This window comes from Castor canadensis, chromosome 10 (genome assembly GCF_047511655.1).
Source record: "Castor canadensis chromosome 10, mCasCan1.hap1v2, whole genome shotgun sequence".
Taxonomy (NCBI): domain Eukaryota; kingdom Metazoa; phylum Chordata; class Mammalia; order Rodentia; family Castoridae; genus Castor; species Castor canadensis.
In genome coordinates, this window is record NC_133395.1 from 80,690,727 (window position 1) to 80,718,382 (window position 27,656).

Sequence of the window (27,656 nt, forward strand, 5' to 3'; positions counted from 1 at the left end):
CTCCTTTTGTGGGTATCCGTGCAGTGACATGGAGAAGCAAGTGCCGCTGTGCCAGGAAAGGTGGCTCAGCTGTGCCCTAGCCTCATGGTGGCGTGAATCACCAGAACTCCTACCTCTCTGTATAGGTGAGGTTGCATGTCTTGGGTCCAATGGCCTGGCTGTGTTTGCCTGGCTCCCTTGGGGCTCAGTGAAGTAGGCATGCATTTTGGGACATATTTATTGAGAACCTACCATGTGTCAGGCATTACTCTACACTCTAGGTGTGATGGTTAATTTTGATTGTCACCTTGACTGGATTGAGAGATGCCTAGATTACTAACACACTTCTGGGTGTCTGTGAGGGCATTTCCAGAGAGGATCAACTAAGATTGAGACCCACACTGAGTGAAGGTGCCACTGCCCCATGGGGTGCCCTGGGGGAGGAGGAGGAAGCCCATACAGGCCTTCTCTCTCTGCTTCCTGGCTGCCAGGAGGTGAGCAGTCTTACTCCCTCACGCCCTTCCACTATGATGCTCTGTCTCACCATGGCCCAGAAACAACAGAACCAGCCAACCGTTGAAGTTGTGTGCAGAAAGAAATCCTTCCTGCCTCAAGTTGCTTTTCTTGGGTATTTTGTCATGGTGATGAAAAGTTTGAATAATACTCTAGGTAAACCCGGCGGGGGGCAATACACAACACAAGTAGATTCTATGGTTTGTGAGACAGTATGTGAGAAAGGAGAGGAAGTGGGGGTCACTGAGAGCTGTTGTTCTCTAACATGAGAGTCTTTTTTTGGGGGGGCAGTCCGAGGGTTTGAACTCAGTGCCTTGCACTTGCTAGAGGGTGCTTTACCACTTAAGCCACACCTCAACCCTTTTGGCTTTGCTTATTTTTGAGATGGAGTTTAACTTTTTGCCCAGGCTGTGATCTTTCCATTTGTGCTTCCCATGGGCATAGGCCACCATGCCCAGCTTATTAGTTGAGATGGGGTCTCACTAATGCTCTGCCTAGTCTTCCCTCCAACTGTCATCCTTCTGATCTCTAACTCCCAAGTGGCTGGGATTAAAGACTTGAGCCACTGAGCCTGGCCTCTGACACGAGAATCTTACAGATGTCATTGCTTACCATGTCATGTGGGGAAGACATGTTCTCAGCAAGGTTCTAGAGGACACTGCAGGCCTTGGAGTGGGAGCCACTCTCTCTGCCTCTGGCCCTGCTGAGACAGATGCACAAGTGGGTTTTGGGGTAGGGGGTTTACCCTGTCTGTCTAGAGAGAGGTTTGACAGTCCTTCCAAACCCTGAGTTGGGCCTTACCTATTGGTTCCCTGGGGCTGCTGTAACTAATCACCACAGACTTAGTATTTTAAACAGCAGAAATGTATTTAACCCATTCTGGAGGCCAGAAGCCAACATCAGAACTCAGCACTGGGGTCAAACCCAGGCATCAGCCTCCTTTTGGAGGCTCTCAGGGAGCCTGTATTTTTTTCAGTTTCTAGCCGCCCTGCCTTCCTGACTCTCACCCTGCTGCTGTCTTCTGAGTGCATCACTGCAGTTTGTGCTCCTGTGTCACCTCCTTGGCTGTGCGAAAACCTCGCCTGCCTGTCTTGTAACCCAGGATGGTCTTCTCAGCAGGATCCTTAATTCTGTCACTGCCCCTGTACGCATGTGAGGTGACATTCGTAGGTTCTGTAGATCTGAACTGGGAGCTGTTATTTAGCCTGCCACATCTCTTATACCCTCCAAGAAGTCTCCCTGAAACTCTAGGACACTAGCTCCCAGCTTTGAGTTCAACTTGTCACTGCCCTGGTGCCACCTCGTCCCGTGGGAGGCTAGGCTGGCAGGAGTTCCACAGCTGTAGTGCTGTGGCAGTTGGGGAACATGACCAGTATAAATAGTCCAATGACCAGCCCAATCTGTAAGCCAGGAGCCTGGGGTCTACACGTCAGAGACCACCTCATCCTGGAGTGGGAATGAGCACATGTATCCACAATGAGCTGTCCTGAGGAAATACAATATCACAGACCACATTCTCCAATGTGGGGTGGCAGACATTCACACTGGCTCAGAGGGGCAAAGAAAGTTAGCTCATTTCCTTTAAAAATATTTTATTTTTAAAATGCTTGATTATGGTAAAATACTCATAAGATCAAATGTGCCACCTTAGCCATTTTTAGATGTCTAGTACAGCGGCACTGAGTATACTTAGATTCACCACCATCTCCAGAATTTTTTCCCATGTGGAAACTGAACCCAGTGATCAGTAAACCCCCACCCCTCTCCCCCATGCCTTGGCCTGACCATGTAATAATGTCAATTTGACCTTGATGTCACAAAGTATCATTAATCCTTACAGCACCTGGGGTGTCATCTCCATTTCACTGAGGAGAAACTGAGGCTGAAAGAGAGCGAGCCACTGGCCAGAGGATGCCCAGCTACAGTGGGACAGACCTGGGTCTCAGCTGTCATGGTTTCAAAGTTTGGGATCTTTACAATACTGTTTTGTTTTGGGGGGACTTGGGTTTGAATTCAGGGCTTTTTGGATCATGCCTCCATGAGTTTGAGATCCTTTGAACATTTATGATACAACTTTATAATTTTATGATGTTTAATGGTATTTATTTACCTTTTGGTCTTTGGAGACAGGATCTCCAAGGCCTGGGCTGGCCTTGAACTCACAATCCTCCTATCTCAGTCTCCTGAATGCTGGGATTACACCATCGTCCACTTAATGGTTATCTTTATGCCTGATAGACCTCTGGGTCTGAGAATGCAGTGGCAAATTTGTTGCTACCCTGCCTTCCGATGGCAACCCTGTGACATGATTTTTGGTCACATTAAATGGTAGCGATGGTTGACAGTGACAGACAGGTGCCCCAGGCTCTACGTTGGTGCCACACCATCACCTACATCTGTGCTTAGAAGCTAAGGAAAGTGGGTGTGTGTTCTTTAAGGAAACAAGCCTGTTTGTTTTTATGGCAAGCAGGTGGTCCCACAGACCTCCCAGGGGGTCCTAGGAGGCAGCCACCTTCCAAGCCCAGGGCACTGCCTGGCTCCAGGCCTTTTAGGAACTCTCTCTGGAGCTGTTTTGGGAGACCAAAGCCATCTCTTTTGAAAAGTCTTTAGAAATTGCCTTTGGGTAGATCAAAAAACAAAACAAAACAATAAGACTTTTTGATTTTCCCACTAAAAATGGCAATTAAAAACCTCATGAAATGGCTCAAAGCAGAGTCCAGTCAGGGCTGATAGTGCTCTGGGGAGAGGTGAGTCTGCACTGCTGTCTTTGCAGGACCAGTGTCCATCTGGATGGCTTTCTGCAAGCGCCCTGGAGTTGGCAGTCGCTCCTACAGGTGCCCGGGTCTGTGCTGCTCCCTGGCACGTCTGCCTCCTTTGCCCTCCCAGGGGCGCTCTGATTCCCTGAGGAACGTTAGAATGAAGGACAAGAGAAAGGGTAGGTCATCACGACAGACAGTGAAAAGAGAGAGCAGCTTCTGGGGTGAAGACATGGTTTGTCTTTTGCTCTGGGTGCGCCCAGATTCATTGAGCTGCAATTGAGGCATCTCACCATTTTATATGGCTATTTTGGTTCAATTTGAATTTTTTCCCTTTCGAGCCTATTTATTTTAAGATTCTAGTTGTGGTAAAGGCACATAAAACTTTCCATTTTCGCTAGTTTGGGGTGTAAGGCTTCATGGCAGTAAGTCCATTTGCAATGTTATGCACCATCACCACTGCCTGTCTTTGAACTTTATCTTCCCAAACTGAAACTCTGTCCATTAATCACTAACTTTCATTTCCTCTCTCCTGAGCCCGGCTAGCCTCCGTTCTACTTTCTGTCTCTGTGGCTTTGACTACTCTGGGTACTTCATCGAGGTGGGATCCTTCAGTATTGTCCTTCTGTGACTGGATATCTTCAGCGTAATGTCCTCAGGCTTCATCCACGCTGGGGCTTGGCTCAAGGGTAGAGCACCTGCCTACAATTTGCTTCCTTTTTAAAGCTGTGTAATAGTCGATTGCATGATACAATGGTTTTGTTTTCAAATAAATGGTGCCAAGCATGGTGGCTCACACTTGTAATCCCAGCTACTTGGGTGGTAAACATCAGGAGGCTAGTGATTCAAGACCTACCCAGTCAAAAAGTTTTCGAGACCCCATTTCAACCAATAAGCTGGGTGTGATGGTGTGCACCTGTTGCCCCAGGTACTCAAGGCAGCATAAATAGGAGGATCCTGGCCAGGCTGGTCAGGACATAAATATGAGACCCTATTTGAAAAACCTCTAAAGCAAAAATGGCTGGGGGTGGCTTAAGTTGTAGAGCACCTGCCTAGCAAGCACAAGGCTCTGAGTTCAGATCCCAGCACTGCACCATCATGCCTGAAATCTTGCAGTCTGGAGGCTGAGGCAGGATGATCATGAGTTTGAGTTCAGTCTGGAATATACAGTGAGACCTTGATTCAAAAGTCATGAAAATTTTGGCCAGCTTGTGTATTATTTACACGAAGGCTCCTGTCCATTAGCCAATCACTGTGGTCACACGCTATTCACAGCATTTTAAGACTATTCTCATTTAACTCCTGGTCATTTTATTTCCATTCTTCAAATGAGAAAACTCATCTGAAACCCAGCTGAAAAAAAAAGTCAATAAGGTGAAATAGCTTCGCAGAAATCATGACTGGAAGGAGGGAGGCAGCCTGGATGCCAGAGGGGAACCGTCTACCACACGGGGTTCTTAGGGTCTCCAGGGAAGAGGGTGTCTTGAGTGGAAAGGACACACGGATGACAGAACAGCATTCACACCTACACGTGTGCACAAGTGCTGCTACCCTGAGTCTCAGTGGGCCAGTGGCAGGTCGCTCTGGATCCCCTCCCCTGTCCTTCTGCCACACTGTACCTGGCTTTGGTTCCCTAACAGCAGCCTGGTGCTGCTGGTGCAGGGTTCTTGTACCTCTGTCCCCTTGTGTGTGCCTGCAACACCTGCCAGCATCTCACAGCCACCACCACAGGTGGGCCTCCTTCCTTCCCTCCAATCTCCTCAGGAGATTGTCCAGAACCACTGAGCCAATGGCTGTGGTCTGTGCCATGCCTTCTCATCACAGTCTGTCTCACGGAGGTGAGATGCAGTGCCCAACACCACTGGAGTGATGTTATCGAGCAAGCCACCCTGGCCACCACTGTGTACCAGTCTTCCAACATGGCCTGGGACTCACTGTTTAACATTCTCCTCTACAGGGTGAGTCTACCTTTCCCAAACTGTTGTCACAACATATTTCTTTCTGCACCTCTGGTCTGAAATATGGGAAATTCCATCAATTGGTGTTGGGGGGGGGTTGGTTTCCAATGCTAGGCTTCTGAGAGCTTTCCAAGCACCCAGCAGCAATCCTGTTGTTGTTCTGTGTCCCTGGGAATCACCCCACCTGTGGCCTCACACAGCAGGGACGGTGAAAGCAGCATCTGTGGTTCCGATCAAGACTGGAAATCAGACACATTCAAGGCACTGTCCAGTGACCCCAAAGCCAAGATACAGCTGTGCAAGTATTAATAATTATATACAGAAACATCTTCCCAGGTACCATGTACTCCTGGCTTGCTAGAGGACAGAGGCTGCAGAAGCAGGAGGGGCCCAGGGGCCAAGGGGGACTTAACAGGACAGAAAGAAGACAACTCTCACAACAGTATTGCTTTAGAAGAACACACTGCAAGAGGCAGTTAATCAAGCTGGGAAGGTAGCACACACCTATAATCCCAGAACTTGGGAGGCTAAAGCAGGAAGATTGTGTATTAGAGGCCAGCTGGGGATACACAGCCAGACCCTCTCTCAAAAAAACAAAGAAACAAACAAACAAACAAAAGCATGCTAGTGATACTAGAAGAACCCTTGTAAGATCTGTATTTAAGTTGAGAAGAGCTTAAGAAATGATAGCACAGTAACTGCAAGATCTTTTTCTTCTTTTTCTCCTTTTTTGATTATTATTGTTGTTGTTTTGAGACAGCATCTCCCTTTGTAGCCTAGGCTGGCCTAGAACTCTTCATCCTCCTGCCTCGGCCTCCCTAGTGCAGGGATTATAGATATGCACAACCATGTCTGGCTTTCTAGAAATAATTTCTGGACTTCTAAGGGAAAGTGTTTTTATTACATTGTTGAAAACCTGCCCAAAGAGCCTGTCCACACAACCAACTACAGAGCTACCAATCTAAAGTGAAGGTTACTTTTTATTGTTTTAGAAAATGCTCATTTTCAGTTATAACTTAATCTGGGGAAGACAGGGTTATGGCTCAAAAATCATTTTAGTAAGAGTTTCGTAAACAAAGGAGCTAAGTGAACATTTCCACAACAAACATCTTCAAATACAGCACTTTCTAGAAACCATTCACATATTTTAGTGTCATTTCAACCCCTGACCATGGAAACCTTATGTCATTCCATAGTGCAAAGTCCTTTAGGCAGAAAGAAATTTTAGAGGGAGTAGACTCAAGATTCACAGGGTAGTGTAGAACCAAGAAGAGAAATACTTTTCCTCTCTCTCTCTCTCTCTCTCTGTATGGGAATGGAACCCAGGGTCCTGTGCATGTCAGGCAAGTGCTCTTCCACTGAACCATACCCTTAAGCCCCTCATCCTCTGACTTTAAATGTAAAGTGTCTGTACATTATATTTAAAGGCTATTTAGAATATCCTGAACTCCTGGCAGGAATGCATTGATCTTTATAGAACACGTTCACTCTGTAAATCATGCAATGCTTTACAAGTATTTACTGTGGTGAAGACCATGAATTAATGCTGAAAATATCAGAAGAAAAAGTACAAAAGAAAAATATTTCAGAAAAAAGGACTTTATTCAGTAATATCAAAGAATTAAAGGAAGCGTTAGTAATTATAAGCCTAAACTGAAAAAAATACCTAAAACCCACTGGGCTAACTTTGACTGAAGTAATGTTTGAATTACATCCATAGTTCTTACTCTAGGTGTTCTTACATAAGAATTCTAGGATCTGTCCACTTATTTATCCAGGTCAAAGACAGGCAGGATAGATCAGAATATGCCAGCTTGGTTTTTTCCCTTTTTTTTTTAATGGGAAAAAACCCATTTTCCCCCCATTTATGGGGGGAAAAAAGACAGTAACTCAGTAAAATAAAGGTTAAAAAGGAGAAAGTGATAATATAAGAAATATTTTAGCATTTTTAAAAGTGGATTTTGGTGCTGTGAGCACTTCCTAATTATCGTGGGTTGTGCTCAGGGCAGCTGATAGCTGTGCTTCTAAACACAGGGCTGTAAGAAGCAATGGTGTGTGCAGATACAATAAATACAGCATCTGAGCTTTAAAAGATGTCTAGGTATTAAATTTTTTCCATAAATCAAGAGAAAAACAGTGTTAGTAAAGTTTCCAAATCATTAGCAGGTTAGGAAAAAAACATGTCTGGAATCTTGCCTGTCAGGAGAGGCAATTCTATTTTTATTGCACATTTCAATGCTAGGATGACTGGATGAGCACAGAGCAATTCTACACTGCCCAGGAGGGTCACACACAGATCATGGTCTTCTGAATTGGACACCTCTTTAGAGACCAAGACGAGTTTTCATTTCTCACATGAATTGAAATCAAGTACACTACCCTGAAAAAAAGATACCACAGGCAATACTCTGTTGAAAAGTATCACTTCTTTATATATTGGTGAGTTTTAGGTAGGTGAATTTTACATTCCTACCTATGGACTAAAATGAGGCAACTATGGCCAAACAATACTGACATTTTCATGAACACATTGCAGCCAAATTCAATTTTAAATGTAAAAACGAATCCAGTTAGGGTTCCCATTCTCATGGTTAACCCTACCCCAAATCAATTGTGGGTAAAGCTGAAGTGTACTGTTACCATGCATGTTTACTATGGCGGAACTTAATGGACTAAGTGTTCACACCCACGCCATGAATGGGGCCTGTGTGCTCTGATGACTGCCACTGCATCTTCTAAGAGGACCAAAGGGTTCCATCACAATGCTTTTCACGCTAGGACTTTCTCAGTCCCTCACTCAGGAGAACCGAGGCATCCACTGCATGTGAGCCCTTAGAAGGTAGGCAGCTAGAGCGGCCAGAAGAAATGAGGAGTCACTCAGATCATCTCCCAAAGGGTTTAACTGTGCTTCCAGGACATGTATGAAAAATTAGCATTTTTCAAGCACAGGTGATGCAAAAGAGAAAATTGTGTAGTATGGCCCCAAATGAATTGTGAGAAATGAACTTACTGGGAAGTGTATGATTGTTTGCTGAATGACGACTAACGATACACTGTGGAAGTCGGAGGTGAGAAATACAAGTAGAGACGGGCTCAACATTACCACCATTCCTTGGTTTATAAACGAATAGTGACCAAGACCCATAGAGAAAATCCTGCCATCTTCCAGCTGGGCCTCCACACAGCAAGGACACCTGGAAGCTCTGTGTGCGGCGGACACCCCCACAGTCAGCACACGTTGTTACACAGGCAGTAAAACCCAGACATCTTTATTTACACTTTAGAAAGCAAACAGGCTGCCCACAAAGAATGGTTAGGAAACTTGAAGCGTTTTATTTTGTACTGTTTTCTTTAAAAAAAAAAAAAGTGTAGATCACTGATTCATCTGTATAAATATTTTCCTTGGCAACAGTAGTTAACTTTTAAGCTCCCATTCAAAATCTTCACAACCTAAAGTGTTTGAAATGGACTTAAATTCCCACCCCCGCTTTTATTTTATATAATAATACATTCTCATGGTGACTGGCTGACTCTGAAGTTGAAGAATTTGTTTTAAAGGAACGTTTGAAATCTTTACTAGTGTGTATTAGGGCAAATTAGCATCCTCTGGGTCAGTGTCCATTTTTACAGCACTGTTTTTCCTGAAAGATAAAAAGTGGGAGGAGCTAGCTGTACCATTCAGATCAAAGCACAAAATATCTTTAAAAATAAATACCTAAGGCATACCTGCCACACTTTATGTCAGCTTCCTCGCACACGTGGCTGCACGTCCACCTACCTGCTGCCTGCAACCTCTGCATCCCTGTCCCACTGAATCCACCCCTGGAGGGTAACTGCTCATTGTCACTTGTCATGCAGCCTGCAGCTTGATACCCTGGCCTTCACATGCAATTTCAGAAACTCGAATGACACTACATGGACTCACTCAAAGTCTTTTTTTAGTACCGTTTGGCAAATATCCCAAATGAAATTCAACTCAGTTAAAGTATGAGGCAGAGATAGAGCTAAGTGTGTCTGGGAGGCACCAGCTGTGACCGAGCTGAGAGCTGCACAACAGAACGGTTACTCAGAGGCAGCACTCAGGCTGCTGTGACTATCTAAAGGCGACAGTCCCTGCCCCCCACTGCCCTAACTCCCAATCTCAGGAGCCTGCTGTCATCCCCACTCTAGCTCACAGTGCTACGAACAGCAAGCATTGCACACCGACACCTGAGGCTTTCTGCTCCAGCTTCTCCCGGGAAGACTCCAGCACGCTCTCGATTTCTGGCCCGCTCTCTACCTGCTGATCTGGTTTTGGTTTCTAGAAAACAGGGTCTGGAGAGACCACAGCTAGATGGCTAAGTCGCCAGGTCTGGCCCGCCCACTGCTGGCCTTGCTGGATCTTCCCTGGTCTATAAGGGGCAAGGGTGGCGCGTGCACCTCCACGGCGGTGGCCACGGCCTGCTCCTCTGTGTCGGGTGTCACCGCCAAGGTGCTCTCCTCCAAGCTGCTGCCACCACTGTCCCCCAGGAGCAGTGGCATGCTGCCTCCGGGCTCGGCCTCCTGCAGGAGTGGCGGGCTGGTGGCCATGGAGGCCTTCCGCGCAGGAGTCTGCTGCTCGGCCGCTTGGTTGGCCCAGTTCTGCTCCGCCATTAGCAGGTGGTGGCCATTGCAGAACTGGGCAGGGTGGCCTCTGCCTTGTGCCTCGTTTGGGGGTAACATTTTGAAGTCTGCTCTGGGATAGCCCGCGGCACTTGTCTGTCCCCTGGGAGAGGCAGTGTAGTAAGGCGGGAATCCCACGGTGACGGTGGATGGGCCAGGTGGGGCTTCGAGCGGGTCCCCCGCCCTCAGCTGGGCTTCGGAGGCCTCTGGGCTGAAGTGGTTGGTCACCCCCTGCTTGAGCTTCTTCCAGCCCAGGTGGTAGATCTCCAGCATGTTGAGCACGAGGGACGCACAGGCCACGGCTAGCATGAAGATGATGAAGATGGTCTTCTCGGTGGGCCTGGAGATGAAGCAGTCCACTGTGTTGGGGCAGGGCCACCGGTCACAGCGGTAGAGCGGCTGCAGCTGGAAGCCGTACAGAAAGTACTGGCCAGCAATGAAGCCCACCTCGAAGAGCGTCTTGAAGATGACGTTGAACACGTAGGTGCGCAGCAGCGCGCCCGCCATGCGCACCCGGCCGCCCTCATCGCGCATGGGCAGCGCGTCCTGGGCAGGCTGCAGCGACCCAGACGTCTGCTGCAGCGACCCAGACGTCTTCCGCAGCGCCTCCTCCCTCTCCTTCTTCTTCTCCTCCATGCGCACGATGTGCAGCACGTGGCCCAGGTAGATGAGCGTGGGCGTCGACACGAAGATGATCTGCAGTGCCCAGAAGCGCAGGTGCGAGATGGGGAAAGCCCGGTCGTAGCACACGTTCTCGCAGCCCGGCTGCTGGGTGTTGCAGGTGAAGTCCGACTGCTCGTCGCCCCACACCTCCTCGGCCGCTGCACCCAGCACCAGGATCCGGAAGATGAACAGCACCGTCAGCCAGACCTTGCCAATGACCGTGGAGTGCTCCTGTGCGTTCTCGAGTAGTCGCCCCAGAAAGCTCCAGTCGCCCATTGCTCCAGACTCCTAACCTGGAAGGGAACGTGGCGTGTTAATGCCCAAGAGACAGAACAGAGGCAGGTGTGCGGGGTGGGTGTGGGTGTGTTGTGTGTGAAAGGGGAGAGAGGAGAGGAGAGGAGAGAGGAGGGGAGGAGAAGAGAGAGAACATTCATAGCCCCTCTTCATCCTCAAGTTCAACAAACCTCAGAACCAAAGTACTGGAGGTGGAGAAATGGCGTATGTTCTGAATAACTACTGCCTTTTTTCATGTGTACATGATTTAAAGTATACAGAAGGATGTGTATGGGTTATACGCAAATGCTACACCATTCTGTGCCAACAAAGTGAGGATTTGGGTACGCAGGGTCCTGTAGCCGTTCCCCATGGATACCGTGGGCTGACTGATTACGGACTGTAGGTGTCCCCGCTGTCTTGCCAAGCACGGTTGAATACATGCCTAAGCACAGGGACTCTCCTGTGCAGCCGTCACTGCTGGCCCAAATGAAGTAACCACTGTTGCTCTTCTCGTTCCAGGGACGAAGGAACCGGCTAGAAAAGTGACTTCCCCTGGCCTGTCTGCATTCCCGACAGGAGCTGGGGACTCTGCAGGCGCTCTGGATGGCTCCTCATCTTCACCTTTCTGTTCCCCTTTCCCAAACTGAAACCCTTCCCATGCCACTTGCATAACTTCTGCCGTCCATCTACTACCTTTCCTATTATTTACTTCCTTTTTTTCATGTCAACTTTCTTTTTATGCTTAAATTTACCTTAAATGCTTAAATTTACCTTTAAATTATTACTATAAAAAATAGACATTGGTCCCAAAAATGGATGGTAACTTTAAGAACCCACTGATAACAACAAAGGTGATACATTCCATTAGCTATTACTTGCCCAGTACCCCGAGGTTAAGCTCTCACTATGTGAAAGAGGGCAGGGAGGAGCAATAGACAGGTGTTAAAGACACAGTGTCCCTCACTATCCAAAAGGGATTGGCTTCCCGCTCCACTGCAGCTACTAAAATCCAAGGATGCTCAGGCCCTTCCTAAAAGATGAGGCAGTGCTTGCACAGAACCTACACATCCTTGTGTATACTTTAGATCATCTCTGCGTGACTTGTAATACCCGATGCAGTGCAATGTTACGGAAATAGTTGTTATACTATACTCTTTAGGGAATAATGAAAAAAAAAGTTCTATATGTGCTCAGTACACATTTTTCTCTGAGTATTTTTGGTCCTTGATTGAGTCTGCAGATGGTGGGGGCCAAGCGCACTAGTGTCGAACCAGACTTTCTCCAAGGCCACCATGAAGACAACAGAATTGGTAAGGGATTTTCTCACCATGTGATTCCCTATCAATTGCCACCTAGAATCACCTCACCTATTACATGCATTGCCTATAGAAGACCAAATTGGACACTGAGGCAATGAGAGATGGGGTGATGACATGGGCAAAGCCTCAATGGGACCAGGATGCTGCTGGGTGCCTGAGTAGGCACCCAGGGCAAGCTGGCCATAATCATCCTGCCAGGACCACGGCTGCAGTCCAGCAGAGTGGGGCTTGCAGCAGTCGGTCACTCAAAGCACTAGTAGGCCCCCTGCGTGTCCCCAGTGCTGTGCTGAGCACTGGAAAAACACACACCCAACAGCAGCCTGGGTGCTAGTGAGCGGAGCCAAAGAAACAGACCATATGGCCTTGGTCTTCTGGGCTGGAATGTGGAGGGCCCGTTATTCCTGAGGGGCCCACTCTGGGGAGAACACTGTGGCAGGCTCAGCCCTCAGCACATGTTAGGTCAAAGACCCCAGGCAGGAGCCTGTGCACAATGGGGAGATGGTTTCATAGCTTGTACACAGTGATGAGGGAGGGAAGATGCAGGCCCTCTTTGAAAGGTGGGGACCAAGACTAGAAGATGCCCCCATATGGCTGCTGTTCAGGCTAGCTGCTGGACTGTGAGCTGGAACCACAGGTGACTCCTTCCATTTTTAGTTTGAAAGGTTTAAGAACATTAATCTTTATGAATAGGTCTGAAGGCAAATAAACTTTACTCACTAGCAATGTAATGAAACAGAAAAGTGAACTCTCTCTTTGCAACATTTTGCTTGTTTCCTAGAGATCTTTAGAGAAATACCATTCTTCATGCATCCTGCCATCTCCTTGCCTGTATTGGCATTATTTCACATTCTTGGAAGGTAAATGGTTTACTTCAGAAAATTACTTACTGTACCCATGAAGGGTTTCAGGGAGCCGTTCTACTCGGTCCCTTCTCCTCAGATCCACCAATTCTGACTCTTAACCAGCCCCCACAGCTGTCCCCAGAAGAAAAGGCTCAGCTCCCCTCAAACTATCACAAAGGACCCCTTGCTATGGAGTCCCCCAAAGGCTCATGTGTTGGAGATATGGTCATTAGGGTGGTGGTTTGGGGAGGTGAAGGGACCTTTGAGGGGTAGAGTCTATTGAGAGGTCCTTAGGTCATGGGAGACGTGCCCTCAAAGGGAATTGTGTGACTCCAGTGTTTCTCTCTCCTTCAGACTTCCTGTCTAGTGATAAAAGCCTCCACTATGAATGAGGCTGAACTGATGTCCATGCCATGACCTTGAACTTCCAAAACTGAGCTCAGAAACCTCTTCTTCATAAGTAGTCCCTGTCAGGTATGGCATCACAGTGATAGAAAGCCCTTGGCCCTCCCCTGCCTGTGGTCGTGGAGACCCTGTACCACACAGACCTGAGCACAGTGCTGTCCAGCCTTGGGCAGCACTGTGAAGGACAGAACGGTGGCAGTGAGCAAGATGCATCAGGACCAGGCCACAGCCCCCAAAACTGCACTGCTGTGCCTGAAACCCAGCCCCAGTCCAGGGCCTGGCCTGCTGACCTGGCCTCATTTCTCATTCCCCTCAAGGGTGGCCAGTGAAGGCCCAAACTAGTACCCTGGATACACTTCTGTAGGCCACACCCTAGACTAGTGACTGTGGCTTCTCTCTGTTCTGGAAGGTTCTCTCTGTCTTTCACATCCTCACTAGCTAAGCCTCACAGGTATCTACTTTCTTTGCTGTCTCAGGACACCACAGCCTCTGCTCTCCAGAGACCACCTGACCATTACTTCTGGTCCTCAAGATGGAGCTGGCATGTGTACCATCCTTTGTGTTCTGCAGACAGAACAGGGGTGTGCACTTCTGGGGGTTCCTGAGAAGAGGCCAGTGTGGGTATTTAACAATCTTTCCAGCCACCCATCTTACTCAGATGTGCAAGTGCTGGCTAGCAAGTATCAACATGAACTAAGAGTCTGGTGGGCAGGGCTCCCCATGAAGGGTTGATGGCACACAGCAAGGGAGGAGACTCTCCTGCGTGGCAGACTGGACAGCACAGGCCAGAGAGGCAACATGTCCCATGGTGTTGGATCAACCACCTCAAAGGCCTGTTGTGTGCACCCACTGAGGTACACAGACAGCCAAACAACTACTTATTCTATCAGCAAATCATGTGGAGGAGGGTGGGGACACTGACTGCAGCATCGTTTTGCTGCTCTGTCCTGGGTCACCTTTTCCAGAGAGCCACCTGTGCCTGGTGCTCAGAACACTCAAGTGTGTGCTCTGGTGCCACCACAAGAATGATGGCACTGCTCCTGGGTGTTCTGCCTGGGCTTTGCAGCGACTCAGCTCACTGAGTCCTAAGGGCAGAATAACTTAAGAGCTTCTGAGCTCTCAAGTGCTCAGTCTGGTAGTGCACCCAAGGAAGGGGTGAGTAATGTGACAGACGCAAAGTCAAGTCCCTCTGACCTCAAGTGTGTTTCCAGGCATACTAAGGAGACAACCAGAGACTGGTTGAGCTTGCATGTGGCTTGCTGAAATGTTACTAGTGAGAAGCAATAGATGGAAACAAATAGCCACCAAAGAATGACAGCTGAATCAATCATGGTGTCTGGTTGTCTGTGGCTGATACTGTGGTCTGGCCAACCCACAATGACGTGCATCCTCCTCTCCCTGGCCTGCCTCTAAGGGAAGCGAAATCCTTACTCCCCTAATCTCCCTTCTGGCTGGAGGTGACTATAAAAGGTAACTCACCCAGTGAGGTGCGAGATTTTTGAAAAGGGAGATGCTACTTGTGCAGTCCCTGTCCTTTTTCCAGATTGAATATAGATGTGATGCCTGGAGCTGGGCAACTGCCTTGTAAGGATGAGTTGGTAAGCATAAGGGAAGAACCGTGAAAGCCCCATAGCCATCTTCTGTGACATTGTGAAGATGCTGAATTGACCCTGTCAGCTACTTCTACTCTGTCTGTTAAGTTAGACTTTTGTTGCTTGCAAAAGAATTAATCACCAGTATATCTTAAATTTCTTATAGAAATAAGGCCAGGTGTAAGCGAAAATCTTATTCATAATTACTAAAATGTAAGCACATCGTATCATTCATAACTACTAAAGTGTGTATTAGTATATTAAGTTGAATGTAATTCAAGCCACATTGATGACATGAAACACCGGTGCTCTAATAACTAATGGCAAGCACCTCGCACAGGACTGCAGCCTGACACCTGCTGTTACAGACACACTCACACACACACACAGAGAAGAGAAGAATGATAGGCAACTGTTTACAGGGACGGTTCTGAGAACGGGGTGATTTTTACTTTCTTCTCATACATCTCTGCATTTCCCATAACAACACATCACACTTGTCATCATAAAGGATGCATGACCAGGGCCTTCCTTTTTAAGGTCCTAGTTTTTGGAAAGCAGCAATGGTTTCCACTGCTTTGTGCTATTTAATTGGGCCTATGATGGGCCCACAAAAGACAAACACAAAACAGTCTGCTTACCTGTGTAAGTAGATGAACTCACAGAGGCGCACTGCCAGTCCTGGTGAGGGCTGTGGGTGGTAACACACGTCAGGGGAAGCAGCCCTCAAGGGCCAGGAGTGCATGTTCCTAACTGTCACTGTTCACTGTCCTGGCTGCATCGCTTGGTGTGGGTTTGGTTTTTTGAATGCAAGCATGAATGAAAAATTTAACCAGAGGACTATCTGTTTGCAGGCACTCTATCACTCGAGTCACTCCATCAGCTCTTTTTTTGTGCTGGATATTTTTGAGATAAGGTCTTGAGAACTATTTGCCTGGGGCTGGCTTCGAACTGCAGTCCTCCTGATCTCTGCCTCTTGAGTAGCTAGGATTACAGGTGCAAGCTACTGGTGCCTGGTGCCTCGCTCAACACCGCTTTTTAATCACATCTCTGACACCAGTCAGACAGTGAAATCAGCACAGATGTGAGGTACTGGTCCAGAGACTCCTAAGGGAAGAGCAGAGCCCCAAGGGTGTGCACAAAGGCTGGGGGGAAGGGAATGGCCTGAGTCCTTCTGGAAAGAGGGTGCTACAGTTTGTCTTCCAAGGTTCATGTGTCTGGAGGTGGTGGCTGGTGGGCGGTCCTAAGGTCAACTGGTAGCTGGCCCTCAGAAGGAACTGAGGGACCTCAGCCTCCCTTCCTATTTGTCCACATGATCTCTCCTCTCACACGCTCTCACTTAATGATGTATCACAGCCAGGAGGGCCTTCACCAGCACCAAGCTGATGCCAGCACCATCCCCTGAACCTGAGAAACTGTGAGCTTAACAAACCTCTCTTGTTGTTCATAAATAGTGCACCTCAGGTATTTTCGTAATCAAATGGGCTAATACGGAGGACAGCCCGGGTTTATTGTTGTTGATGGGAAACTCCCAGTGTGACTGATGAATTCTGTAAGGTGCCTATGAGCTAGTGACAGAATACTACACCCTGCATTACAGAAGTACTTTTTAGATAGCTGCACAACAACATTTTGGTCATTCATAGATGGAAGATACAACAAGGGTCCTATAAGAATGTGCCACCTGGCAATGAGGTAGTCATCTTAGTTTGTGTAAGCACACTCTGTGATGTGCACACAATGACAAAAGCCCCACTGCTGGAAGTGAGGCATGGAAGCAATTGATCTAAAAATGGTGGTAGTGGGTTATACTACCTGGACACAAAACATTACTCACCTCCATGATGTGGCACTCTGTCTTTTCATTTTTATCTCAGTGAAAGATCGGACGCTTGCCGAGTGGCTCAAGCACTAAGAGCACCTGCCTAGCAAGCGTGAGGCCCTAAGTTCAAACCCCAGTGCCACCAAAAAACAAACAAAAAAACCAAGATTTGACTCATACCACTGAGTAGCAAACACATTTCAAAGTTTTTATAGATGCTTTTAAATAGCCCTATCTTCCTTCCAACAGTTACAGTTTTCACCTGGGCCTTTGGGATATGCTGTGATTTCCCTTCAGATTAATTGGTGGCTTTTTACTATAAATAACAGTGACAATCTTGTGTCAGTTCTAAGCCATAGAGTTTGTTGGACACAGTGAGTGTAAGGTACAGTCTGTCTTTTAATGCCTATTTGTGGAGATGGAAAATTCAGTAAGTTAGGAGCTACGTGATATATCCAGGCAGAGGGATTTCAGAGAAAAGGGATGCTACTATTAAAATGAGCACTGGTGGCTCATGCCTATAATCCTAGCTACTCAGGGGGGAGAGATTAGGAAGATCAAGGTTCAAAGCCAACCCCGAGCAAATAGTTTGCAAGACCCTATCTTGAAAATGCCCAACACAAAAATGGGCTGATGGAGTGGCTTAAGTGGTAAGAGTAACTGCTTAGCAGGCATGAGGGCCTAAGTTCAAACCCCAGTAGCACCAAATAAATAAATAAACAAACAAAGAAATAAATGAGTAATTAGGGAATGCTTTGTGGAAGAGCAGAACTGGAGCTGGGATTAGGGGAGGCAGTTCTAGGTAAAAGAAAGGGAGAAGGGAACACTATGGGGGGGGAGAAAGGGAGAAGGGAACACTATGGGGGGGGAGAGGTGCGACCAGGTACAATGGCATCAGGGCTCCTGGGTTATAAAAAAGCAGTGAATTTCGAAGGCTGTGGCCCTGCTCTATGCACAGTGGACACTCAGCAGACACTAGGTCCAAAGGAATGAAATGGAAAGTCACTAGACAACTGTGAAGGGGAGAGATTTGTGGGAGTGTTGTTCAAGAAAAGGGGGCCCCTGACAGCTGGAGGACTCAGGGTGTGTGGCAATCTCAGAGGGCATGCTGAAGGCCCAGGACAAAGTGGACAAAAGGAGGGACAGAAAAGGGACATGTTCTGAAGACAAAAATTGAACTTCTGTGGCAGGGAGTAAGAGCTAAGGATGAAAGACAAGACTTCCACCTCTAAGCTGGTGACTGGGGAAGTAATGGGGCCATTTAAAGAGCAAGAGGTGGCAGGCAGGATGTTGACTGGAAGAATTGGCTCTGTGGTATCGTGGAAGACATTTAACTTTAAGGTGCAGGTGGTCTGATGACAGTACTGTGCAATGTTTACTGAGCACTTTTTAGATTGTCTTCTGCTACATAATAGTTGAGTCAATGATGGACTGCAGGCATGGCAAGGATGCCACTGTATACAGTCACTATGTGGCCATATCACGTAGTGATGCGTGGCTGCCTCAGTTTGCATTAGGACATTCTGATGTTTGCAGGACAGAATCAACAACCTCCTTCGCGGAATGCAGGAAGTGGTAGGGAAGTTGCACCTTCCCCTCTCCTGGGGGAAACAGAGCAAAAGAACAAAGGCCTCATGATGAGCTTTGGAGAAAACCCAGCAAAATGATGGGGTGCCATAGGAGACTCCGGTCTCGGGGAAGGGGACACAGTTGAGCAATGGGGGAAGGGACTAGGACTGAGCACCGGGACTGAGCACAGCTTGGGCACAGTGGTGCTGGGTGTGAGGACACCAGTGTCTTGTGGTGGACCAGGTAGATCCACACAGAAGCCAAGACATTGCAGTTTATCAAACACTTGGGATTTGTGTTCTGAGAATTGTTTCACCCTTTTATACTTTTTTGTGATCATTTCCCCGCAGTCTTTTTTTTTTTCTTTTCTTTTGTGGCCCTGGCTATGAACCAGGGCCTTGGGCATGCCAAGCAAGCACCACTGAGCCCATCCCCAGCCCCTCCCCTCAGTCTTACAGGAAAGTTAGTTTGGAAATGGTTTTGTTTTGTTTGAGAGAGTCTCTCTATGTAGCCCAGGCTGGCCTCAAACTTGGGACTCTCCTACCTCAGCCTCCTGAGTGCTGGGTTTATAGGAGGCAATCCTCCTGCCTCAGCCTCCTGAGTAGCTGGGAAGTTTAGAAATGTCTAACCTTAGGGAAGAAGTGCTCAGGTAGTTCCTGCAGCTTTTGTAGTCAACATGGGGCCAGCAGGTGCATAGGGACCTGGGAGGGGCTTGAGGGCAAAAGAACATCTATGACAGGACGCCTGCAAATGCCACTCCCACCTCAGAAGGCAGTACAGTACTGAGAAGGCCAACACAGGGCTTTGAAGAGGGGTGACTAACAGTGTCAACACTCTTCAGAGCATTCAAAGATGAGGTACAGCCCTTTGATTGCACAAGAAGGGGGCCACTGAGCACTCTGGTAGGAGAGTAGGAACAAAACAAAAGTCTAGGTGAGGGGTTAGAGGCAGCAGATGGGGCAAATGGAGGCTGTGGTATAGAATTTTTCCTCAGTAGTCTGGAATTAAAGGAAGGAGTCACAGCACCAAAGGGTGCAGGGCTCAATGGAGACATTTTCAAGAGGGGAGCCATGGGTTGTGGACATCAGAGGGCAAAGTCAGAAGTGAGGAGGACAGGCAGACTCCTTCCCTGACAGGAGGGAGGGGAGAGGGCAGGTGTGGGAAGAAAACTCCCCAAAGTGTTGACAAGACTCTTGTCAGTAAGGTCAAGAAGGAGGTCATTCAGGCCCTCAAGATGATAAGAGTCCATGATGAGGGAGCAAAGAGGAAGTGAGAGGTTGGTGCCACCTGGCTCTCCTCTGTAACCAGATGCCATACCCATGGACTGCGTGCAGCCCTGAACAACTGTGAGGCTGCTCCACACAAGACCCTCTCCAGGCTGAGGGATTGGTACTCAACCGACCCGAGCCCTGTCCTGGTGCAGCTCTCACCCACGTGGAGGAGACACAACACAAGCCAAATCAGGTGTATCCAGTGCCCTCCTGGTGCTGGAGATGAGACAGCAAGTCTGGGCACAGAGGTCAGAGAGGAGCAGCAGGCCACAGGGGGCAGGGGACATGGTGTGAAGACCCAAGTGGGTACCTAGGCTGCAGGGCAAAGCACTCCAGGCAGTATGGGCTCAGGAGGGAGCCTCCCTGCTAGGCTTGAGGGACTAATCTGCCCTGTACACCCAAGGGACATCTAGAAGGGCAAAGAGAACATGCAGAGTCTCCAGTGAGGAGGCCATGCTGCCACCCAGAGAGTGATGCCCAGCAGTGCCTGGGGCAAAAACACCAAGCCTGCCTGACAGCCACACCCAAAGGACATGACCATGGGATGGGGTGGGGAGGCCAAAGAGGCTGAGGAGGGTGTCAGCACTGATGCCCCCCTCTCCCTACTGGAGAAATGGACAGCACAGAAAGGGCAAGACAGGCAAGGGCATGGCAGCCATGGGCTCTATTTGTGACATGTGAAATTTGAAATGCTCGAGAGATGTGCAAGTGTCCAGGCTGAAGGTCCTATCTGGGACTCATCATCAACTGGTGGTATTTAAAATCTTCAGGCTGCAGGGAGAAGGGAAGGAGCTAGGGCTAGAGCCCTGGGGTACCCTGGCGTCCACAGGAGGAGCATAGGAGGGGATGGCAAGGGAGCAAGTATTAGTTTGTGACTCTGGAACAGAATTGGAGCCAAAATATTTCATTTGTATTGTACTCCACTGCCTTTTATAACAGTGTCTTGACAATTAAAGCACTGTTACTGGACTTACTAAGGAGAGGTAGAATAATGTGGGGTAGGAGGAGGCAAGTTAACTTTGTGTCACTTTGTGTGACTGCCTGGGACACTGCTGAGTGTGATGTTGAGGTCACATGTCCTCTCATCCAGAAAGACATTACCAATGCTCAACTGGAAATGTCTGCTTGGCTCACGTGGTAAGTTTTGGCACATATCTAAAAGGACACAGTGGACTGAACTAGTCAAAAAGACGATACAATGATGAATGGGCACCTCTGGCTCTCTCTGTAGCAAAAGAAGATTTATTTTCCATTAGCGTCTTTCACTCCTTCACGCTGAGACCGTACACTTGTTCCTCCAGAACTTGCAGATTCAACCAGTGTCAGATCAGATGTGTTTTTTAAATTGCATCTGAAAAATAATTCTGTCTGTACCAAGCATGTACATTTTTCTCATCATGACTCCCTAACTTACACAGTGTAACATGACATTTATATGTCTTAGGTGTTATATTGTGCATGTGTAGGTTTTAAGCCCAGAAGCAACTGAAAGTACCAGGGAGGAGGTGCAAATACTGGACCATGTCGCAGAGGGACCTCAGCATCCTTGGATTGTACCTGTGGAGGGATGCACTGGGACTGGACCCCAGTGCATGCCCAGGATGACTGCACTTGATGTCTGGTAGAAGGAGCCTCCTGGGGTACTTCTCCAAATTTGTCTCAACCATTTTGGGCCTTTTATTTCTTCCAAATGAAATCTTGTGGCATCCCACAAAAATCCAAACTATGATTTTGATTGGAAATGCACTAGATGTACAGGTGAATCAAGTTTACCTCTTCATCACCTTGTTTGCACTCAGTAAGCAGCCCTGCTACAGATCTCCTCTAATGACTCAAATGCTCTTGGGCTCTTGCCCCGGAAAGCCTCACAAAACTTTCAGGTTTATTCCTAGAGGTTGTAGAGAGTTGTTCTACATTGTTCTAAATAGTTTTTAAAAATCTTTTGATGGATGCCCCTCGCTGGAACACAATTTTTATATACTAATCCTGTATCCAGAAACCTGTTAGAAAGCCCTAAAGTTCCAGTAGGAGATTCCTTCTGACTTCCCAGCTAGATACACAATCAGATCACCTGCTAATAAACACAAATTTGCCTCTTTCTTTCCTAATTCTACTTTCTGTTCTTTTTCTTATACTGGCCAGGACTTCTAGACAGTGTGTGCAACATCTTCTCGTTTCTGAGTTTAACAAAAATGTGTATAAATTGTTATCATTGACTGCGTCTCAATTTTTATCAGGCTTAGGAAGTTTCTCTTGTTGGCGAAGGACTTCGTGCTGTTTTCGTTTCCACTCCATGACGGAATCCTTGAGTTAATAAAGCACCTTGCCCAGTTGTTTCACACTGTGACCCCATTGGCTTTGCTGGGGTGAATCCTCTTCACTATGAGTTACTCTCCAATGTGCAACATTCAGTTTTCTGCTACTTTATTTTGGATTCTTATTCGTCTCAACTTTTTTGGTAATAGTATCAGATTCTGGCATATAAGCTAATTGAGTCTGAAAAAATTTAATTCTATGAATAACCTCATGTAAGAATCCCCTATAAAAGGGACTAATGTCTTTTCTTGAGGTAGCTGGGAGGAGGACTTGATTACAAGTTCAATTTCATTAACTGTTAGTGATCTACTGAGGTCTGCTGTTAGGGCATTTTTGATCATTTGCATCTTTTAGAAAAATTTCTACTTCATCTCTGTTTCAAATCTATTGACATAAAATTATTCATTGCATTTTCTTAAGATTTTTAAACTCTATGACTTTTTCTTAGATTTCATTGTTTCATGCTCAGTTGAGGCTTTTTAAAATACTAGCCTTGCTAGAAGTTTTTCTTAAAGAACCAACTTTGAAATGCTTAAAAAAGAATGACAGTTTACTTTTCCTTTTTTTTCCAGTATCTTCCCAAGTGTATTATATTCATGGTATATAGAATAAGTCTACAAATAATTCTAAGGATGTCTTCAACAGACATCTAATACTAAATAAAATGTTAAATACTAACACATTAATTATTATAAAATACACACTTAAGGGTATCTTTTACACTATCATAAAATCATTATTATTTTTTTTTGGCAGCACTGAGGTTTGAACTCAGGGCCTGATGCTTGCTAGGTAGGTGCTCTATCACTTGAGTCACTCCACCAGCCCTCCTTTTGTGATGGTTTTTTTGAGATAGGGTCTCTTGAACTGAGTTACTAGGATTATAGGAGTGAGCCACTGGCGCCTGGCTATTACATTTATTATTATTACACAGTTCCAGGGATTTTTAGCTCTAATTTTGACTGGAAAAATGAAATGTCCTACTACTTTTTAATAACTCAATGCCACTTTTTATAATCTAATACTCTCATCCAGAACCAAACGGTTTAATGAAATTATAAAACACTAATTTCTCATCTTCTTTATTAATAGTTCTAAAGCACTACTAGAATTACATATTTTTATTGTCAGAGAACAAGTTTCTATAAGCACAGAATTGTTTTTAAATTGGACTTTTAAAACTTTGTTATACATTTTACTGCTAGCTTTGCTTCCAGCGGTACAGATCAAACCCAGGGCCTTGTGCATGCTAGGCCTTACCACTGAGCTGCATGCCTAGCCCTTAAATTACACTTTCATCTACTCACATTACACATGAAATAAGAAGGCACAGCAAGCACTTATGGTAGAGTGTGCCCCCTCTGCATCACTCTGGTCAATTCTCTTATTTTCCCTTCATGTGGGGATTTTAATCCCTTATGAGTAACTGAGACTTGAATGTTCTTGAGTCTTCATTTGGCTGCATACAATAAACATGGTGAACACTTCTATCCCTAATCAAAGGGAAGAGTAAATCAGTTTTTCTGGGATATATTTTTTTCTTGGTGGGACTGGGGTTTGAACACAGGGCCTTGCACTTGACAGGCAGGCATTCTACCACTTGAGCCATAATCCTAGCCTTTTTCACTTTGGTTATTTTTCAAATAGGGTCTCATGTGTATGCCAGAGTCCGTCTGGACTTCGATACTACTATTTATGCTCTCTGCGTAGCTGAGAGGACAGGGCATGCCTCCCATCCAGCCTTGGTTGAGCTGGGGTCTCCCAAACTTTTTACTTGGGCGTGAACCTTGACCCTCCCAATCCCTGCTTCCCAAGTAGCTACAATTTTAAGTATAAGCCACTGCACCTGGCTCAGTTTTTCGTTTTTGATCTTTCGAAATTAGAAGCTCAGTGTCAGCTAATTTTATCCTAGTTTATTTTTTGAGACAAGGTCTTGCTATGTTGCTTAGGCTGGCTTTGAACTTGTACACTCAAGCAATCCTTCTGCCTCAGCCTACGAGTAGCATGCCAACATGCCTGGCTGCAATGAAGGCTAATTTTCATTTGGAAGCAATTTAGACAAATGTGCTCATTTAAACACAAAAGGCTTCAGTGTTTCATACTGAGGATGAGCAAACTCAACAGTACACTTAGCTTTTTTATCCTTTCTTCTTGAAATACTCGGACAAATAAAGATTCCCTCTGGAAATCAGTACTGAGTCATTGTTTCCACAATTAGAATCCTAACAGTAATCTACAAAATTAACAGCTGGCCAACCTTCGGTTAGATCAACAGGAAGGTGAAGACAGTCCAGAGCGTGGAGACTTGGCTGTCCCCCACGACCACCTAGGTCACACCAGGGTTCCCCTGCCTCTGATGCCCTCACTCTTAACTACCCGGGTCCAGTCCTCTTGTTTCTTCTGTCCATTATTCCACAGCGTTGTCAGGGTTTTTTTTTTTTTTTTTTTTTGAGTTCTGTGAAAGACCTATGAATTCCACTAAAACTGTTCACTTACCCAAACGTTTAATAAATGAATGGAACTTATCAGTAGCGCATTTTCTGAGGGATGGGTAAGGGCAAGGTACAAGAAAATTATAGGGTGCTTAACACAACAGTGATCTGAACAGGCTCTTGTTATGTTCCAACACCAAACTCAGGCAGTGGGAGCAGTATTTCTAACACTGACCCCATAACTCCAGTTAAGAGGTCATTATAAACCCCACATAAACCCAATGACTTCATCCCCACATCCTCCTCACCATCCATGGGGACACAGGGAATTAGAGCACTTAGACGTTGACTGGTTTACCTTCCTCCCTTACAGAATGGGAAACCCCGCACTGGGTCTCCAGGTCCAGCTCTGTGTCCCTTTCCTGTGACCTGCGGGGTTTCACACCAGGCGGGGGATTCAGGTTACAACAGCTGCCTTTGCACTGCCACCCTATTCTAACACACTTCAAAACACATTTAGAAACGCAGGTGAGAGCATGTTTTAAGCTTTTACTCTTCCTTTGAGCCTAAAGGAACATTTGCACTTTTATAAAAATTGCTAGTATGCTAAGGCAGCCCGATGACCTCATTCATCATAGAAATTAGAAACACTACTTAAAAGAAAATTCAGATGTCAGTGAACAAAACCCCACAACTTGGTAACTGTATTTTATCATTCCATTCATATTACTGACACAAGGTACATGCTAAAGTGCTTTCTATTTTGTTGCAGAAAAATTCCTACAACAGGAACATAAACTTAACTTTTCTTACTTATATCTACTACTAGCGTAGAACCTGAACTCTCATCTAGGTTCCAGAACAAAAGATAGCTTTCATTTTAAAGCTAACAGGAAATAATTTATGAAGACAATCATGTGGACGGCATGAAAAAATAAGTTGTTATATTTAGTACCATTAGTTTAACAAGTCCATTTAAACAAAGCACTAATTCTTCAGATGAAAGAAAAAATTCAAGGGCGCACAAACTAGCCACAGCAACCATTACTAAGTCACACGTTTGGAAACGTAGTAGTTTTTAAAAAGCAAGAGGAGAGGACTAACCTAGTTAACAGGAGGGAGAATTTACCACCACTGTAGGGATGAAAATTAAGATGAAACTTATTTTATTGCCTTTAAGCATTATACTGAAATTGGAAAAAAAATGCTTTTATAGACATAGCCAATGTGGTTCTATCACATGGACAATATTGGATTTTTTCCCTTTTCAATTTTCCCCCTTTATTAAATCCTTCTATGTTTGTGGCCTTGTGCTATGGACTGTGGATATTAAAATAATCAAGATATCAAGATAAGCCAAAGGAGGGTGGTTTGCAGCAGGCAAGCGGAGAGCCAGACTTGTAAAATATGGGTCCCTGTCCTGGGAGCAGGCCTGGCACTCCAGAGGGAGAGAGACTATGGATTAGTGAAGCTGGCAACTCAGCCAGGCTCGCTCTTCACACCAACTATTTGCCCTGGTTGGCCTCAAACTTCCATCCTCCCAATCTCAGTCTCCCAAGTGGCTAGGATTACAGTCGTGGGCTACCATACCGGCTGCTCACCATTACTTTAAGACCACTTTCAGCCATGTGTCAGTCACCCAGCGTAGCACTATCTGCTGTGTTGCCCCGGCACAGTTTTGTGAATCAGTTCATACTACGGGGACAGAGACAGAGACGGGGTCGGAGACGTCGGAGACGTGCACTCACTGCCCTTATGTGATGCTTATCTCAACCCGCAGGAAAGTGCTGAGCAGGAGGAATTTGAGCCACATTAGCTGGTGTTTACTCTGGTCACACTGACACTTGCAAAGTAACTCCCTGCCTTTCCTCTTTGGTCTTTTTTATGTTTGTCTTACATTTCATAGCACCGCGGAGCGGCCATCAGCAAAGCGACGCACATCACAAATCACCATCGGTCTGAATTTAGAGGTGACAGCCAGGGCCTAATGCACTTCTCAGCTGTTTGTGCGCACTCATAGTCAAATGGCGTATATTTTGGAGATCTTCATACAATTAAAAACTGGTGTGCTAAAGTCCCAGTCACACACATTCCCAAGCCGAGAGCCCTGCGTAGGGGGATGAATCCTGTTCACTAGAGCGTGGAGCAGACAGCAAGGCACTTGCCTGTCACGGCAAGTTACTGTCACTACAAGTCTCCCAAAAGACGGAATTACTGTCCAGTGCAGTAAGCGTTTCCCCACTCTTCTGTAATTCTTTCCACTCACACCATCACAGGTGGGTACACAGATTGGCTAGTTAGGTAGTGGCGCTGAAAACTAAAATATTTAAGAACTTTAATAACTGGTTTTTTTTGGAACTCAGTGTCCTGCACTTGCTAGGCAGGTGCTCCACCACTTGAGCCAAGCTCCCTGTCCCCTAAAGTTTTTTGGGGGGGGCTGGAGTTTGAACTCAGGGCTTCGCGCTTGCAAGGCAAGCTCTACCATCTGAACCATCAGCGCAGGGCTAAAGCATTTCTTTAAAAAGAAGAAGAAAAAAACTTTAAGAAAGTTTTTCAGAAGCAAGGAGGCGGCCGACCTCGTTCCCCACGGATCCACCTGCGACCCTAATACCGGCACCTGCAGTCGCCTTCCCACCACAGCTGCGCCTTTCCAGTACTTCACAATCTCTAAGGTCCCTGCATCCTGGGGCGGCCCAAGGGCGACAACGACCCCAGGAAAACCTCATCCCAGCCTCTGCCACGCGTCAGGCCGAGACCTCCAGGAGCAGAGGAGTACGGCCAGTTATTCCAGAAGTTTCTCAGAAAGTCTTCCAGGCCCCGGGGCTCCCCGTGAGGGTCGCGGAAGGTTTCCAGAGCAGGGGCGTCCGAGGACCCCAAAGCGATCCTGGGGGTGCCGCCCGTCCGCCCCTGCGCCCCGCGCGCCTTACCCCGCTCCGCCGCGGCGGCCACCGGGCGCTCCTTCCCAAGCGGGGCTTCGGCTGCTCTGGAGAGGAAGCCGCCCCTCAGCGCGCCGCGCAGCTCCACGCGTGCGCCCCGCGCAGGGCGGCCGCCATCCCAGCGCGCGCCGGCCGTGCGCCCCAGGCCCCGCGCCCCGCCCCCTCCACCGCCCACCCGCCCGGCCGCGCCCCCTCGGCGTCCGCGCCCCGCGCCTCCATCCCCGCCCCGCCCCGCCCTGCGCCCGCACCCCGCACCCGCCCGCCTCGGTCAGGCTGGGCACCGGGAGCGCAGCGCCCAGGGCGCACGGCGCAGGTCCGCGCGGCCCCAGTGCGCCCGGAGTTGGGCGTGTGGGCGTCGGCGCCTCG

General features: G+C 47.2%; 1 protein-coding gene across 1 annotated transcript; it reads right to left on the minus strand.

Moving 5' to 3' along the window:
- Window positions 1–7,591: 7,591 nt before the first annotated feature.
- On the minus strand, window positions 7,592–27,412 carry Gja3 (gap junction protein alpha 3). The gene is made up of 2 exons (XM_074042832.1): window positions 27,282–27,412; window positions 7,592–10,803 (listed from the first exon to the last, which is right to left on the minus strand). The coding sequence occupies exon 2, from the start codon at window positions 10,784–10,786 to the stop codon at window positions 9,536–9,538; it is 1,251 nt and encodes a 416-aa protein (XP_073898933.1). The 5' UTR covers window positions 10,787–10,803; window positions 27,282–27,412; the 3' UTR covers window positions 7,592–9,535.
- Between the last annotated feature and the right edge of the window lie 244 nt (window positions 27,413–27,656).